The sequence below is a fragment of the Esox lucius genome, chromosome 24, assembly GCF_011004845.1.
Source record: "Esox lucius isolate fEsoLuc1 chromosome 24, fEsoLuc1.pri, whole genome shotgun sequence".
NCBI classification, from domain to species: Eukaryota; Metazoa; Chordata; class Actinopteri; order Esociformes; family Esocidae; genus Esox; species Esox lucius.
The window spans coordinates 8,024,661-8,039,470 of record NC_047592.1 but is presented as its reverse complement, the minus strand read 5'-3'; the positions used below and the strand labels follow the sequence as shown (position 1 = coordinate 8,039,470).

The window sequence follows — 14,810 nt, the reverse complement described above, 5'->3', positions numbered from 1 at the left end:
TAGCTATATGATCAACATCCTGCTGATTATCAACATGCCATGCTTGCAGATTTCTTTTTCAGTGGGTTGTGCTTTCCTTTCATGCAATAGTGGGTGCTATTTACCAAGGGTTTGACTGTGCTATATCTGTGATGAAAGGCTAGTTATTATGCTTCTCTTAGTAACGTCACAGCAGAGAATCCCGGTCTTAGACACATTTATTTTAACTGTAGTGTCTGGGTTCTGAGTTACTCACGTAACTTGCGCTCGGACTTCAGACCTGGAAAACAGTTTGTTGGAAACTGTATAAAAATGGCATTAGCTCGTTAGCATTTACCTACCATTCGCTATTAGATTTTAGATGTCATGGACAGCAGTGCTAACCTTCAGATCGCAGAGCCTCCTTAGCTATGGGAGCAGCACCCCTTGTGTTCAGTTTAGATATTACAACGTAAAAAGCACTTCACCAGGTTGGGACGAGCGTACGACTGCCTGGAGGATGCCGGAGCTCAGTCCCTGGAGCCGAATTCCTAACCTCACCCTCCATGTCCTCTCTTAACTAACCCACCTGGGTCCTGGCATCAGGTTAAAGGTCAGCCAGGATAACCAGCAAGGGTGGCTCAGTGTTACCTGTCAGGAAAGTTTGTATGAAGAGGTGTGTGTGTGTGTGTGTGTCTGGTCACAAAATGTATCTGAAACATGCTAGAGCCAGATGTGGGGTCTGTCTCATAACGGTATGGCTAAGTCCACTAGTTTATACATTACTTTTATATACACAGTTTGTACTACTGCTACAGGGGCCTTGATTACTCTCTCTTTTGGTCTTATTACGCCCCTCCATTGCCCTGTTCCTCTATCTCGTCCCCTCGCTCTTTCTCTGTAAATTGTATTTTCGTGACTGTTGTCCCCTCCGCCCTGTCATCCAGATTTATCTCCATGCCTGGGGGGTGTTACAGTAGCATGTACAGTGATATAGAGGGCACTATATATCCAATCGATGATCGCTCTCAAGCCAAATGCTGCTACTCACTAACATCACTTGCTCACATTCACGCACGCACGCACACACAGACAGACACACACACACACAAACCAGCTCAACTCACTGTAGCAAGGTAATAACAGGGTAATGCTGGACTCCAAAGTGGCCCCTGGGGAATGAATCACCAGGGCCTGCAGCCTGGAAATCTACATTTAAACCGAGATCATGAAGAGTCGCCATTGAATTGAAGGTGGAATGTTCTTGCTGTTTTGCATGCATGTATGTTTAATGTCCAGATTGGTAGAATGCTCTCCAACAACATACATGCAGTTAGGTCAATTATTGTGAATGGGTCCTCAACAGCAGTCAATGTACTCATCCAAACAGTCAAGCAATTCAAGTACACACTCAAATTAATTGAAATTGTTCAAAGACATTCATATTGATGATATTGTTGCTTCTGAAGTGTGAACAAATGGAATTCAACATTCTAGTATAGGTTTTGATGCCAATATGTGATATGTGGCCCCCACTTGACTAGACCCCTAAATGTGTGCATAAACCAGTAGTAATACACTTAAATATGACAAGTGATGGGGAAACTCTCACATGTGGACACTACATAGCTAGATCAGTAAATGTGTGTACAAACCTGTACTGAAACAGTCATGCATAAACAATTGATGTTGAAACTGTGTTTTTGCCTTGGTCAAAAGAGAGTGCATTCAAATGATTGTTGCATGTTAAAAGATGCTTGGGGTAAAATTCTATAGGGAATTTTACCCCAAATTTCATACATAGAAGCCACAAAAGTGCAAACCATTATAAGTGTGTAGCAAACGACACAAACTCTGTTAGATTTGCATAACTAACTCATGCTATTGAATATGTACAGTTACAATTACCTATTTTGGTTTAAGTCATTTTGTAATATTGAAGTGACCACCAGGTGGCGCCATGGTATAGCAGCAAGAACTGGGTAGATGCTGCAAAGGAGAGGCTGTTAAAAACACCCAGAATGCATCCTCAACACAAAGATGGAAGTGTAGTGTTGTGAGGCTTGGAAGATAATGAAAAGGTGCTTGAGTGGGTCAGTAAGAAGGTGTTTCTTAGTTCAAGTAGTGGTAAATCAGAGTAAGTAAAAGGTGTTCACCGTTTTTCCTGCATTGTCACTGTGTTTATTAAACCGCCGAGGCCACCTAATCATCCCCAGCTTCGACCGATCTCTTCCTCAGGAGTAAAAGAATCTCAGGCAGTGAGTGTGTCATCGGTTCATGTCAAATGTGGTTGTTGTACCACCCAAGTTGCCTTTGACCTTTCCTGTCGGGCTACTCCCTTTTAGCTCCGATGCCAGCATTGCTTTCAGGACCATGGACAGGGCCTCACTATCCCCAGGACGTTTGACCTTAAGATGTCGGGGTCATTTGCAAGTCTGTAGGACGCAGTGCAATACGCTATCCGCGGTGCTGAAATCACCCACTGTACGTCGCGCGGGAAGAAAAGCCAGAACTGACACATTTCACGACAGACAGGTGGACAAACGGCAGCCCATTAAACCGTGTGAGATGTGTCCATGTTCCGGTGTGTGTTGTCACCATAGTTGTCCACGTGTCACGTATGCTAGGGGAGGAGCTTGTTACAGAGCGTCCTGGTGAAAGGGTTTCGTTGCACAGGCGTAGGAAGAACGAACGCACGGCAGACCTTTACACCAAGGCGTTGTGTTAACACGCCCGTTATGTGGTGTCACTGCAGACGATTTGTTGGACGCTCTCCAGATGTGGTCTGGGACCAGCAGGCCATTACCCATAAGGCTTAGATGTTCCCCTGCATCACTACCACTGCTCCCCTGCCTGAGCACTTAGCCCGTCTCCTCCTCTGACCTCTGACCTCTGACCTAACCCTTCCAGCAGGCTGATTGATCACATGGTCTGAATGCATTGGGACTAAGCAGGGATGTGCAGGGGGTTGGGGCCGTATTGTTGAGTGGGTCCATTCCTTTCTCTCCCTCTCTTCCTTTCCTTTTTCTTCCTTATTATTCTCTATCCATCCACTCCTTTCATCTTCCTCTCTCTCTTCATTTCATCCCTTTTTACTTTCCTCTCTCTTATAGTCCTCTACATACATGCTTGCTTCACTCCTGTTTTGTGTTCTTTGTTTACCCTGTATGTTACTGTCGCTCTCTCTGTCTAGCTCTCTTTCTCTCCCTCCCTCTCTCTCTCTGTCTCTCTCCCTCCTCCCCTCTCTCTCTCTCTGTCTCCCTTCCTCTCTCTCTCTCGCTCTCTCCCTCATTTCCTCTCTCTTTCCCTGTCCCCTTCCCTCTCTCTGTCCCTCTCTCTGTCTCTCTCACTTCCTGTTTGTCTCTCTCTGTCTCTCTCCCTCCTCCCCTCTCTCTCTCTGTCTCCCTTCCTCTCTCTCTCGCTCTCTCCCTCATTCCCTCTCTCTGTCCCTCTCTCTGTCTCTCTCACTTCCTGTTTGTCTCTCTCTCTCTGTCAGTAAGCTGCGCTGGGTGTGAGAGTGATGTTAGGGTATGTGCCAGTGTGTAGTGTCTATGTCCAGCTGGTGCTTGCTGGCGGATTCAGACACAACATGGCTGTCACCAACAGTGCTGCTGCTCTATAGGCAACACCCTCTAACAGCTATATCGGTCAGGTACAGACACCATATCCATTCAGCCTATACCCACTAACAGCTATATCAGTCAGGTTCAGACACCATAACCATTCAGCCTACACCCACTAACGCCTATATCAGTCAGGTACAGACACCATAACCATTCAGCCTACACCCAATAACATCTATATTAGTCAGATACAGAAATTATATTAAAATACATCAGTATATTTTTTTGGTTGAGATTCATTCCCGAAATGTTTTACTCCCCTCTCTTTGTTTTGTGGCTCAAGGCAAAGAACTGTGTGTGTGTCTGTGTGCGAGCTGCAAAATCTACAGCAGCATCCTCCAGTCATCAAGGCAGACTGTACCATTTCCCGCCAACATAGGGGGAGAGTGTCATGTTAAAGGAAGATCTCCTCTCCCTGTCCCCCCCTCGGTTCAGCTCACATGGTTCCTCCAGTCTTCCAGCTAAAGGAAGCGCCCTGTGCTCCCAGCCATCCCAGCCCTTTCCTTCACGCCTTTCTCTCTACCCTCCTCTCTTTTTCTGTATCTCTATCCCCCCCCCCGCCCCCCGTTGTGCGATTACTGGGGAAGTCGCGTATTTGGGTGGACTGGTGGACAGATCCCAAACCAGAAGCTTCCCACAGCAGCTGGCAGCTCCGCAGTTTCAGGGGGAGGGGCTCAATCTCTGCCGCCTGTCAGCTTACCTCTGGTAGCGTGTATCAGACCTGCCCCCTCATCTCTCGCGCTCTCTTTCTCCGTCTACACACACGCACCCGTGCCTCCCTCCGTACCTCCGATGCAGATTCAGGGAGTGCAGCTCTGCGTGTTGGGCTGGACCAGTTAATACGTGGTGGTGGAGGTGGTAGCTGACACGGAGAACCTGCGGCTACGCCACCCCTCCCTCTCTCGTTTCGTTCCACGCGCCCGCCTGCCCTTCGGAGGAGAGTCACCTGCCGGGGGGAATCTATTTTAACTCTTCGCCAGCGTAAGACACTCTCCGAGGGGAATTTTCTAACGGGATTGGCTTGACCGGGACCATGGCACACGCTGCGGCCCACATTAAGAAAGCCCGGGTGGAGCTGGTGGAGCAGCAGGCCCCGGACCTGAAGGCTTTGGAGAAAGCCCGTCAGAGGAGGATACGCTCCCGGGAACGGGCTGAGCGCAAGCGCAAGGTACCAGAAATAGACGCTAGTACCCATTACGCTCTGCTGCTACCTGCCCATCCCTGTATCATCCCTTGATGAAGTCTCAGTCACCTTGACTTCATCCATAACATCATCCTCATATCATCACCTGATATTGTCCCGGTCAGCCTGCCTTCGTCTAAAACATCATCCTCACATCATCACCTGATAATGTCTCTGTCACCCTTCATCCATAACATCATCCTCCTATTGACACCTCTTGATAGTATTCTGGTCATCATACCTTAATCCTCAACATCAATTATCTTGCTTTAGGTAGATCACCATCTTTATGTAGACCACCACCTTTATCTAGAACACCACCTTTATGTAGACCATCACCTTTATTTAGACCACCACCTATATCTAGACCATCACCTTTATGTAGACCATCACCTTTATTTAGACCACCACCTTTATCTAGACCACCACCTTTATCTAGATTGTCACCTTTATGTAGACCACCATGTTTATCTAGACCATCATCTTTATCTGGACCACCACCTTTATCCAGACCACCACCTTTATCTAGACCACCACCTTTATCTGGACCACCCCCTTTATCCAGACCACCACCTTTATCTAGACTACCTCCTTTATCCAGACCACCACCTTTATCTAGACTACCTCCTTTATCCAGACCACCACCTTTATTTAGACCATCACCTTTATCTAGACCACCCTCTTTATCCGGACCACCACCTTTATCTAGACCATCACCTTTATCTAGACCATCACCTTTATGTAGACCACAACCTTTATCTAGATAATCACCTTCATCTAGACCACCACCTTAATCTGGATGACCACCTCCACCCAGGCCACCACGTTCATCTAGCTCATCAATTACATTAAGCCAATCACAAAATGCACAGGTGTTAGATGATGAAGTGGTGCGTGATCAGGCTTTAAGGTACCACATTCACTGATTGTGGATGATGTGGTGGTCACTACTTTATCACATGGTCACCACTAGCCTATCACATGATCTTCCCTCCCCACGGTTGTGTGTTTGTTTTCGGACCCTGTGTTGAGCCAGTACATACTGTGCTGACCTCTTTGACGCCGGTTTTCTCCTGGTGTTCTTAGGACATTGATACGGCATCAATAGAGAATAACTCCTACTAACCAGGCAACCTATTCCCTGAACCTGTGAAAATGGGGTAACATTAGTGTGTGCCTTTCATTTTGTCCTCAATCCACATTTTGTGCCATGTCGTTTTTTGTGAAGTGTGTGTGTGTGTGTGTGATTATCCATCTGTTCAGTCAATAATGACAGAGGGCCACAGAACTGTTTCTCGTCATCTGTGATATGTCGTAGATATCCTGCATGTAAATAGCAACAAAGAAAACTTAAAAACTTGCACTAGTGCGTGCATCAAGCTACATTATCTGTAATCTCTATTGTAGTGTCCCTCTCTTTCTGGTTATGTAATGTGGACTAAGTTACCAATAGATGTGCTTAAACGCTCTACTGCTAGCATTAGACATGCGCTCAAAGCACTGCCACCCAAAACATAACGCTTCCCTCGGCAGATGGTCTCTATGCACCCAGCCTCCCATAGGACCTATCAACGGCCATGGCCCCACTCCCAGATTAAAGAGATTCCTCTTGCGGCCCGGAGCTGGTAACTCTGGTACAGTAGCTTTAGTGTTTCAACTCAATGACAGGACAAGAGATGAGGCGGCTCACTTCGTCGGGTGTGGTATAATTCTCATGCGATGTCGACCCGTGGTCCGTGATGTACAGTTCTTTTTTTCTCTCATTTGATTCAGTTTGCTGACACTCTTATCCACTGGCGCTTCCTGTTAGTGCGTTCGCCTTGAGATAGCCAATCACGCGATCCAGTGATGAACTTGGTGGGCGTGTTTGTGCGTGGCTGTGTGTGCGTGTGTGGACTGCCATAATAGTGCCTGCCTTTGCTACCCGCTGACCTTTGTCCATTTGTTGGCTGTGGATGATATCAGCCCAGCCATAAATCTATAGCCGTAATATCAATCATCATCTTGATTACTTCTGCTAGTGTGATCTAGCCGGTTATTTTTTTCTCCTTCTGTTGCTTTCTGTCTTTCTTCCTCACTCCACCTCTCTTCCTCTCTCTATAAACAAGAAAATATATGTTGTTATTGCACACACACATTTCTTTGTGGGTGTGTGGGATCTGTGGAAAATATGGGTCTCCAATGTGGGTGTACTGTTGTTAGGATAAAAAGTGCAGCTCGGTTTCCACGACTGCAACTGTGTAAATGTTGCCTTAGGAGCCTGATCATTTGTGTTAATGTCAATCCTATGGTGTTGGGACAGTTTTTGTTGAAAGATCACCCTCTGTGCAGGGAATGTTGACCATAAATGCCACACGCTTGTCTCTCTCCGGTGCCCAACAGGACAGGAGGTGATGTGTTGAGTAATTGGATCACCAAGGGGTTTAACTATAGTAAACATCACCATGTCCAACTAGAGGAAGGTTAAAAAACTAAAAAGGGAGGTTCAGTGAAAAACCTCCCGTCTGTCCCATCTGTGCGTTTTGGCAAGGAGGCCCGTTCCTCTTGGTCTCTCATCGTTCTGATACGGCTCCTCTCTATTGTCGACCGGACAAATGTCGAAACCGCAGTACTTCCAGCTACGCCTGGTGGGAGTGGTGGCTTGTGCCTTGTTTTGGAATACTGTTGAACATTTGTGGAAATTTTTGATATTTCCAATGCAATCCTCGTCACACATGCAGTAAGCCAAGTCAAGGTGTTTTTAGTGCCTGACCTCTCAATATTCCCATTCCTGACAGTGGGCGCTTTACCTTCTGCTTCCGCTCACCATGGTAACCCACTGACCGTGCACTGAGGCCCGGTCAAAAAAAATAATACACGGTGGACCAGTAACCCACAGGAGGGCGTTAGCAAGACTCAAACTCACCCTGGTATCACAATCGTCTCTCTGTGTCTGATGATCGTCAGCCCCCCACTTCACCAGGAGCCTCCACTAAGGCTTGAAATCCGAAAATGCCCTGTATCCAAGCTGAGAGGACGTTCCCGTTACATGTTTATGGATTACGATGCCATTGCACGTTTGGACAGGTCGGAGAGAACCGGCAGATCAAGATTAAGCTTGTGTGATTACCCCAGGGAAAGACACCGATTTCTGGGGGTGTAGCGACCATGGCCTAGATCTGGAGATATGGACAAGGATTGGGAGAGGCTCTTGGTAGATGTGATTAATAATTGAGCAGTCCCTCTGTCCTTAGACAGAAACACAGCATTACTCACTAGTTGTCCCCTGTGATGCATCACTGACTGTTGGTAAATCCACAATCTGGTCAGAAGTTAGCCTAGCAGTGAGATCAGCTGGCCAGGACCACTGGAGGTTTTTACACTGAATCCCTGATCTGGCAAGGCAGTTAGCACTAATGGCATCCCTGTTCGGCCCAAGATTCTGGCCATCTCTATTTCGATGGCCGTTGAAGGTTTTCTAAAGCATTTACCGTGGTCTTGTTATGTGTCTCTGGTGGTGTTACCACTTTTCCTTGGTGGTGTTATGGTGTCCATGCTGGTGTAACCGGTTTATGTAGTTATATACCGTGTATTATTATAAAAAATTCCAACTCAGCATACTTACACATTCTCACAGACACTCTTTCACACGCACACGCGCACACACACTTTTACTGCCAAGTGCAGCGCCAACGTGTCTCATCGAGGGGTTCACCCGTCTCCTGCTGCCCCACGCAGGGTGCAAACCAGTGATTGTCAGCCGTTTTCCCCACATCGCCACAGCCGTAGTTTTTCATGATATTGGCGCAGGTTACAGCAAAGTCTCCCTCAGCCTTGAGAAAACGCAGGCTCCCTGCACTGCAGAGTATTGTATTTCAGGAAAATCTATACTTGGGTTCCGAATAGCTTTTCCTCTGAGACGTTGTCTTGCCTACACAAACACCTCTTCAATAAACTATTTATCACAATGCCCAAATGACAGCGTTCATTCTTATGGTTTGTTCTCCGTTCTGCAAAAATGGGGGAAAACCTAGGTGTTAGGGGTGGGGGGAGAACATCCATATACATTATAATATTGCGATATAATTCGGGGTCGAAATGCAGGTGGATTTTGTCATAGGCAGGTAGAATGTTTGTTTCGCCAGGCACGCTGGCGGGTATTCACACAGTGAGTTTCACTCACATGAAAATACTCTGAGAAGTATGAGTACATGGACATTTTAATTTACACGCGTTGCCACAATTGCTTGAAGAATGTGCGCACTGAACCGGAGCTCACCGGAGAGGCGCGTTGAAAAATTCATTCCCAGCGCAAGATACTGAAATGACTGCGTCCGAGAGCTTAATGTCCCCCATTCATGTAACTAAGTTAGACATGTTTTTCTATGGGCATGTGCGTGCTCGTGTGTGTGTGTGTGTGTGTGTGTGTGCAGTGACGCCGATGGGGGGGCAACCATAAACGTTGTCCCGGGCCCATGCCTGGGGGGCCCCATTTGATTGGCTCAGATATCATTATTAATTAGTCATTCAATGTTAGTATTCAGTACTATCGAGAAGGTTAACAGTTATTAAACAGAAGAATTGCATTGATTCATGTTTTTTACTCTTTTATACAGCGTTATGATTAAACCTTTTTCTGTAAAAATGGTTTGTTCTTCCAACAGCTAATCAATGATACCCTAACACCAACAGCCAATCAGAGTGATACCCTAACGCCAACAGCCAATCAGGGTGATATCCTAAACACCAGCACCAACATAACTTTGTTAAAGCTGTACTAGATAGTATTTATTCAATTAGGTGCCAGTGGAATGTCATTTTGGAGCATGCCGCTACATCCCAGCCGGCTGGCTGTTCCAGCCAGTCACCTTCTGCAAGGCAGGCTTTCCTCCTTGGCTTATTTTGTGAAGGCGCATTTTACCTGGATGATATTATATATAGCATAAGTATGCCGTAAGTTTGCTTACTGTAAGAAACTATAATGGCAGCTAGTACTGTAGCTATCTGGCTAAAACATTGCCACCATGCAACCAAAACCAGGAGCACAGAAATGAAAGCGCAAATCTAAATATGTGTAGCAGTTCAGTAATGGCTGATTGGGACTGAGTAGGTTATGAACTGAAAAGATGTGACCTAATTAATTACCTGTTTTGAAAACAAAGGGATTTGCAAGTGGCTTAGTTACGAATTAAAACATCAAACAATAAAACGTTTATGACCAGTTTTCTGGACAGTAATATATTAATGTATTTTTTGGCCCGTGGTTTGGGTCCTAAACGTTAAATTCTCTCCCGGGTCTTGTCATTCCGGTCAGCGTCCCTGTGTGTGTGTGTGCATGGTTCAGCGATGTCCGTGCACACCTTCCTGCTGCTCAAGCGTCACTATTTATTTTTATTAATCTCCGTATCTCCTGTCCACTTCTATGTTTAATCCAGTTCTGCAGCTGAAACCCTTTCTGATGTAATTTAGGATGCATCCTTGGCATAGAATGACAACCTATGTCGTGCTGCTGGTCCACTCTGTGTGGATTACTGTATATTATTGAGCGTATGTGGTACTCTGTGCCTCTGCCTGAGCTTTAAGTACCGCACTGTACTGTATGTCGGACAACGCTTGAGCAGCTGTAATCCTGCGGAGGGAGAGAAAGCAAATGTCCTGCTTTTGTTTTGGCCGTTCACGTGTATTAGACAAGTTTTACATGGAGATTTTCAATTGGGTGTGTTGTTGTTCTGAATTTGCCACAAATTTACTGTGAGGGGAAGACTGGAGTCGCGGGGAGAAGACTGGGTTCTATGGGGAGAGGGCTGGGGTCATGGGGAGTGGGCTGGGGTCTTTGGGGAGAGGGGTGGGGTCATGGGGAGTGGGCTGGGGTCTTTGGGGAGAGGGGTGGGGTCGTGGAGAGTGGGCTTGGGTCTTTGGGGAGAGGGGTGGGGTCGTGGAGAGTGGGCTTGGGTCTTTGGGGAGAGGGCTGGGTTCATGGGGAGTGGGCTGGGGTCTTTGGGGAGAGGGCTGGGGTCTTTGGGAGGGGGCTGGGATCTTGGGGAGCGGGCTGGGGTCTTTAGGGGCTTGGAGATTCAGACTGGCATAGCTTATAACAAATGTTACAAACAGTATTAGAAAGGAAATTCAGCATGTAGCTTGAAAGTGCCAACAATCAGGTTGTGTGAGTGTGTGTGTGTGTGTTTCTGTGTGTAACAATGGCCAAATTAAATAGGCTGTCATTATGAGGAAAACTGAAAATGTGGTTGGTGCTCATCTGATGCCCTGTGACACAGTTTCCTGTCTAAACTGGCTTGGCCTTATTTCTCTGAATGTCTAAACCCCAGATGTGATGTTATTGGTGACCACTGGTTTATCATAATAATAATAATCCATTCAACTTTTATAGCGCTTTGAGATTTGAATTAAATGCCTTTTAGGAGTGTAATTCTTAATGCGAAAAAAATAAAAAAATAAAAGAAACAAAATAAAATGTAAAGTAAGAATATTGTGGTATTATCAGTGAGTGGACAACTGGTTTACGGCTGTACTCTGTCCCCTGTTTGGTCACTAAACTGGGATTGGAGAAATCCAGGATTAGGGTCTAATCTCACTACTGTGTGGGACTGTGGCTCAGGACCAGTGACAGGAAGTTCCTACTCATCCAAGACAACTTGTGTAGTGATGCACAGTGTGGGTCACAAACAGACAAACGTAAAGACGATTGTAGTGCCATTCTGAAATCTCAATCCTAATCTGAATTTAGATATTTCCACACAAGTGGACACTCTTTACTTTATTAATTGCGATAATGCAGCCCTCACCAGGATTGTACATGCCTCGTTTGATTCAAGCTCATTTATTTGAGTGGAAGGATCATAAAGAGGAGCTTAACAAGTATTCTTCTGGCTCCCTGGTTACAACCAGTAAATGAATACCAAAAAGACAAACACCAAAATAAGTCCTTTTGACAGATTTGATTCATGTGCGATTCGTTTCAACTCATTACGTTGGTCACAAGAGGTGCAGCCAGCACCAGAGGCAGTCCCTCTGGATGTTTGAAGGGCTTAATGTCTGAGTGCTTTGGGGCCATTCAGCCTGACAAGTCCCCGCCTGTCTCTCTTGCTTCAGAACCAAATGACTGTAGAGAAAGAGAAAAAGGCAAATCAATAATGCAAGGACATAATGCCAGGGAGATTAGGAGGGATGGTAACAGAACGTAGGGAAAAAGTGTGAGCGCCGTGTTAATTCCATTTCTGTCACTGCCGCGGTCTGACCACGGGTCTGACACGTGTGATATCACTACTAGCCGTTCCAACCAACAGTGTGCCATACAGGACAGACCATGTCAAATGCATGAGTCATTGGTTTCTCGTTGTCCGTGCAGATTTTTACTGAATATCAACGTTTCTTTTTACCGAGCGTTTCTCCATACCACCCATACCGTACCAGAAACAACGGAGATTAAACAAACACTCACCCCCTGAGGGGCCGTGGAGGGCTTCTGTTGGTCAGTGGGGGGGGGCTGTCGTGTTGGCGTTCGAGCAGCTATTTCCTGCTAGTTTAGTACCTCAACAGTGCCTTTTCAGTCTCCGGTCTATATAGTCGGTAGGGTGTTTTGACATTTTGTGGTGAGATTTCACCTACTCTCTCTCTTTCTATTGCTTTCTTTCTATCTCTATATCGCTCTCTCTCGTTCTAGATTCTTTCTCACCACGTATGTTTTTCCTTTTTCGGGGTGGTGGAGGAGGAAGTTATTTCTGTCCAAACCTTTACTTGAGAAGTTTACGGGATCATGGTGGTAAAAAGGGAGCTCTCTGAAGTATTCCGTCATCACAGATGTAGGGATTCTGCTCATCACTGTTCTAGTCCTATTGCAGTGTAATTTCTATAATATATCAAAAATGTTGTCTTTTCTCAGTTTGAACATCACAGCTTGTTCAATAATACAAACGCTTTCACTTTTCTTTTTTCTTCATGTCGAACATAGATTAAAACAGCATTGTGTGGGAGCTGTAACGTCAACGCCTTTAGCACCGACACAAGGGTACTGTAAAGAATAACGTCCTAATAGCTTTGTCTGTTGCCGTAATCTACAGAGATTAGTACAGTGAATAGGTTAGTAAGTGATGTATCGCCTGATGTGGACTGACAATACTGTTGGCGGTAGTATCGATCAGCCGCATTGCATTCCACTCTTCAACGGCTCAGTTGCTTTCTCTTAATGTATGTTTGTTGTCCCATGTGATGCAGATATTCACACTTTTGGCACTGACATTGGCCAGACATTTTGGCTACTTACTCTGCCCCGGCTGAATCTCTACATGTGTTTTGTCAGTCAACTGATGGTGAAATCTGTGGTCAAAGCCAGATGAGTGTCTCCAGATGAACATCTGGGCTGGTCTGGTGCAGCCGGCAGCTGGCCCCTGGGGGGAGGGGGTGTGGTCAGCTGAAAGGGTCAGTGTAAAGGGGGAGGGGTGGGTCAAAATGCAGGACCAAATCAGCCTCTAAATCCCCAGCATCTGGCTCCTCCTCTGGCCAGATGGACAGTTTCCGCTAGAAAATATAGACACAAAGTGAAAAATAACTGGGCCGTTTGTAGGATGTAGGATAAGGTAGGATAACATGTAGGATAATGGGTAGCATAAAGTAGAATAACAGGTAGGATATCTCTAACAGAGACAACATTTTGTGGTCCCCAAACCTGACACCCTCCGGCCCCTGGCTGCGCCTAGAAATTCTGTCCATAAAAATTATGAACAGAACCGGCGACAAAGGGCAGCCCTGCCGGAGTCCAACATGCACTGGGAACAAGTCTGACTTACTGCCGGCAATGCGGACCAAGCTCCTGCTTCGGTCATACAGGGACCTGACATCCCTTAGCAAAGGACCCAGGACCCCATATTCCCGAAGCACCCTCCACAGGATGCCGCGAGGGACACAGATGAATGCCTTCTCCAAATCCACAAAACACATGTGGATTGGTTGGGCAAACTCCCATGAACCCTCCAACACCCCGTAGAGGGTATAGAGCTGGTCCAGTGTTCCACGGCCCGGACGAAAACCACACTGTTCCTCCTGAATCCGAGGTTCTACTATCGGCCGTATTCTCCTCTCCAGGACCCTGGCATAAACTTTCCCGGGGAGGCTGAGAAGTGTGATCCCCCTGTAGTTGGAACACACCCTCCGGTCCCCCTTCTTAAAAAGAGGGACCACCACCCCGGTCTGCCATCCCAGAGGCACTGTCCCCGACCGCCACGCGATGTTGCACAGGCGTGTCAACCAAGACAGCCCCACAACATCCAGAGACTTGAGGTACTCAGGGCGGATCTCATCCACCCCCGGTGCCTTGCCACCGAGGAGTTTCTTGACTACCTCTGTGACTTCAGCCCGGGTAATGGACGAGTCCACCTCTGAGCCCTCATCCTCTGCTTCCTCAATGGAAGACGTGACGGCGGGATTGAGGAGATCCTTGAAGTACTCCTTCCACCGCCCAACGACATCCCTAGTTGAGGTCAACAGCTGCCCACCTCTACTGTAAACAGCGTTGGTAGGGCACTGTTTCCCTCTCCTGAGGCGCTGGACGGTTTGCCAGAATCTCTTCGAGTCCAGCCGATAGTCCTTCTCCATGTTCTCACCGAACTCCTCCTAGGCCCGAGTTTTTGCCTCCACAACCACCCGGGCTGCAGTCCGCTTGGCCTGCCGGTACCCGTCAGCTGCCTCAGGAGTCCCACAAGCCAACCAGGCCTGATAGGACTCTTTCTTCAGCTTGACGGCATCCCTTACTTCCGGTGTCCACCACCGGGTTCGGGGATTGCCGCCTCGACAGGCACCGGAGACCTTACGGCCACAATGTGTTCATTGATACAATATGTTAATTAAATTTGTTTTTCGATGAAAAGAAAAATATAAAAATGCTATACAGTAAAAAAAATAAAAAGTTTGATTTTTACAATTCTCTAACCACCCTCCAGTGGGAATCTCCACCCCGGTATCTCAAGCCTGGCACGCCAGCTCTAGGATTAACCCGTCAGTCCCTTCGTGAGATAATCTCTGCATCGATGTCTTACCACACTGTCTCCAGGGGG

At 46.9% G+C, this 14,810-nt stretch overlaps 1 protein-coding gene across 1 annotated transcript in view; it reads left to right on the top strand.

Annotated features, from left to right (window-relative positions):
* Positions 1-4,256: 4,256 nt before the first annotated feature.
* Positions 4,257-14,810, top strand: part of ank2b (ankyrin 2b, neuronal) — an 85,908-nt gene continuing 75,354 nt past the window's right edge. The window contains exon 1 of the mRNA XM_034290863.1: positions 4,257-4,749. Coding sequence (XP_034146754.1) covers positions 4,615-4,749 — 135 coding nt within the window. The 5' untranslated portion in view covers positions 4,257-4,614. The remainder of the gene's footprint in view (positions 4,750-14,810) is intronic.